The sequence below is a fragment of the Humulus lupulus genome, chromosome 7 (genome assembly GCF_963169125.1).
Source record: "Humulus lupulus chromosome 7, drHumLupu1.1, whole genome shotgun sequence".
Classification (NCBI taxonomy): Eukaryota; Viridiplantae; Streptophyta; class Magnoliopsida; order Rosales; family Cannabaceae; genus Humulus; species Humulus lupulus.
The window spans coordinates 123,687,494-123,690,589 of NC_084799.1; the positions used below are offsets into that span (position 1 = coordinate 123,687,494).

The 3,096-nt window shown below is 39.1% G+C and overlaps 1 protein-coding gene across 1 annotated transcript; it reads right to left on the bottom strand.

The window, feature by feature from the left end:
* Nucleotides 1–1,040: 1,040 nt before the first annotated feature.
* On the bottom strand, nucleotides 1,041–2,036 carry LOC133792153 (uncharacterized). Its single transcript, XM_062230070.1, has one exon. It carries the CDS (start codon nucleotides 2,034–2,036, stop codon nucleotides 1,041–1,043), a length of 996 nt encoding a protein of 331 aa, XP_062086054.1.
* Between the last annotated feature and the right edge of the window lie 1,060 nt (nucleotides 2,037–3,096).

Here is a 3,096-nt window from a genome sequence, read left to right on the forward strand (position 1 = left end):
CTCATTTAAGTGCAGACCAGTGACAATAGCAAACTCCCTTAGCACTCCTTTTATCACCTAAACTGAGGACAAAGAGCCTTTACAGAAAATCAGCAAGTCGTCAGCAAAACACAAGCTAATAAGCTTGAGACTCTTACACATAGGATGAAATCTAAAATCTGAATTCTGAGCTGCAAATAGGAGGCTACGGGTTAGATAATCCATCACTAGAACAAATAAAAGAGGAGAAATTGGATCCCCTTGGAGAAGACCCTTTGCACCTCTAAACTGGCCTTGATTCCTGCCATTCAATATAAGTGAATAAGACGTTTTGCACAGGCAAGTCATAATCCAGCCTATAAATCTAGCTGGGAAGCAAAGAGCCTTTAAAAGCTCCTCAATAAATCTCCAATCAACTGTATCATAGGCTTTACTTATGTCAATTTTTATCGCACATCTTGGGGAGATAACCGCTCTATTATAGTGCCTAATAAGATCTTGACAGATGAGAACATTATGAGCAATTGACCTGCCTTGTATAAAAGCTCCTTGATTAGGATGAACCAGAATAGGAAGTACTTTAGCTAAACGACTACAAAGAAGCTTTGAAACACATTTGTAAAGTGTAGTGCAGCACGCGATTGGTCTGTAATCAACTGCTCTATTCGGACTATCCACTTTAGGAATCAAAGATAAGGATGTGTTCAATAACTCCTCAGGTATTATCCCTGTTTCAAAGAAGTTCTGAATAGCATTACTAATATCACCTCCAATTTCCGACCACATCTCCTTAAAAAACGCTGAACCATATCCGTATGGCCCCAGAAATTTAATACTAGAAATGCTGAACATTGCCTCCCTGATCTCCTTATGCGTGAAAGGCCTCAGTAACATAACCTGTTGATCCAGAGAAAGTTTATCCCCCATTGCAATATACATCCTGTTTATCTCCTTAGTGACAGAGCTGGGACTTCCCATTATTCCCTTAAAATGAGTCAAAAAATGAGACACGACTTCAGGGTAATTATCTATCACTCTCCCTTGCTCATCAACATATGTAGCTATGCTATGCTATTATCCGCCTTACGTTTCTTCAAACTAGTGTGGAAGAACGCTGTGTTCATGTCCCCCTGACGCAGCCAATTAATCTTGCTTCTTTGAGTTAAAAAACTATGGTACAGTTTTTCTTGAAATCTGAATTCTTCCGATGAAATCTTAACCCTGTCCTGGAATGTCATATTATGAGGTTGAAGTTGAGCTTGGAACATTGCTTCCTGATAGGCACTTTTGGCTGAATGAAAATTAGCTCCTAAATCCCCAAAACAGTCCAAATTAAACCTCTTCAATTTGTGCTTTAATCTCATAGACTTAAGGTAAATAGCCTTCAGCCCACTTCCTTTCAATGGCTGCCTCCAGTTGTCTAAGACCAATTGCTTAAAATTCCTATGCTCAGTCCAAAAATTATAAAATCTAAACGGCTTAGTACCCAAATCTTCCACAGGCAGAATGGAAATAGTACACGCACAGTGATCAGAATAAGGCTCCCATTTAAAGACAGCAGTGGTATTAGGAAATCCATCTAACCACTCCTCATTTATGAACGCATGATTTATTTTAGAGTAGATTCTAGCTTCCCCATCTTGATTATTAGTCCAGGTATAAAACGAACCCATACTCTTAAGCGCTTCTAGATTAGACAAAGATAGCCATTGAGAAGAATAAACCATTTCAGTAGAAGAAACTGAATTACCTCCATTTCTTCCTCTAGCTGTAAAAATATCATTAAAGTCCCCAAGAACCAACCAAGGGGTAGCCGGACAAACTATTTGAGATAAACCATTCCATAAAGTTTTCCTCTCTTCCAAAGTATTTCTTCCATAGACAAATGTAATATTAAAGGAGCTTTTGTGACCTGCCATTTTAACTAGGCAGTGAACAAACTGAGCATTCTCCTCTAAAACACTAACTTTGACAAACACTTTCCTCCAAATAATCAAAATCCTTCCCTCAATCACCGGGCTAGAAAAGTAATCCCAGTTCCTAAATTTATTCTCCATTACTTCCTGCACTCTGGTAACCTTCATTTTATTTTATAAAATAGCTCCAATTCCAACCTTATTCTTACTACAGATATCTAACATAGCTTCTTGTTTTTTCAGGTTATTCCATCCCCTGATATTCCAACAAAGAATATTGCAACTATCCATAAGAAGTTTGCAAATTACCCCTGTCAGCTACAATTCTCTCTGCCTGCTCCTGTAGTGCCCCAAAAACATTTGTCAAACTTTTATTCTGAGCCTCATCTTTATGACTATTAACATTACTGTTTCCACCCCTTTGACCATTTATGTTCCCTGTTCTCTTAGGCGTATGCCACTTGCTCTGTGAAACTTGTCCCTTATCAACTATTAGATCCTCAGCCATCTCCTTGTTGCTTGACGAAGGACCTTGACCAGCCACTGTATTAATATCCAGATCTGATGCCTTAGCCGTTGTTGTAGTCTCTACCTGTTTAGTCTTCTCCTTTTCCTGAACTTGAGAACAGCTAGGTTCAGTAGCCTTAGGATCCAACTGACCCTTCTGGTTCTTGCGAAAATCAGTGATAACATGTCCATAATTTCCACAACTTTTACATTTGACTAGTAACCACTCATACTCCACCCCTTGTTCCACAAGTTGACTAAACTCATTCATGTAATAAATAATTCTAGGAGGATTATCTGAAAGTTCCATCTCCAACAGCACTCTAGCAAACTGTACTCTGGTTCTCTCTTGAGTAAACTTATCTACCATTATCGGCTTACCTATAGTGCTCACTAGAGCACTAAGGCTATTGTTTCCCCAATATTGAAGACCAAGGTCATGCAATCTGATCCATAACGGCACTGAGCGGACCAAACGAATCGCATTCAAATCTGTTGTCCAAGGTCGAACAATCACCGATTTTCTGTCAAAATGAAGACTGCCATTTTCCAAAACATGACTGCGTGTAGCCTCATCATTAAATTTTACCATTACTAGACCCATGGACATTCTAGCAATTTGAGCAATCCCCAAGTGACCCCAAACTCTCTTGATGAAACCTTCAAAAATCGGCAGAGGAGGGTTAGCTCTAAG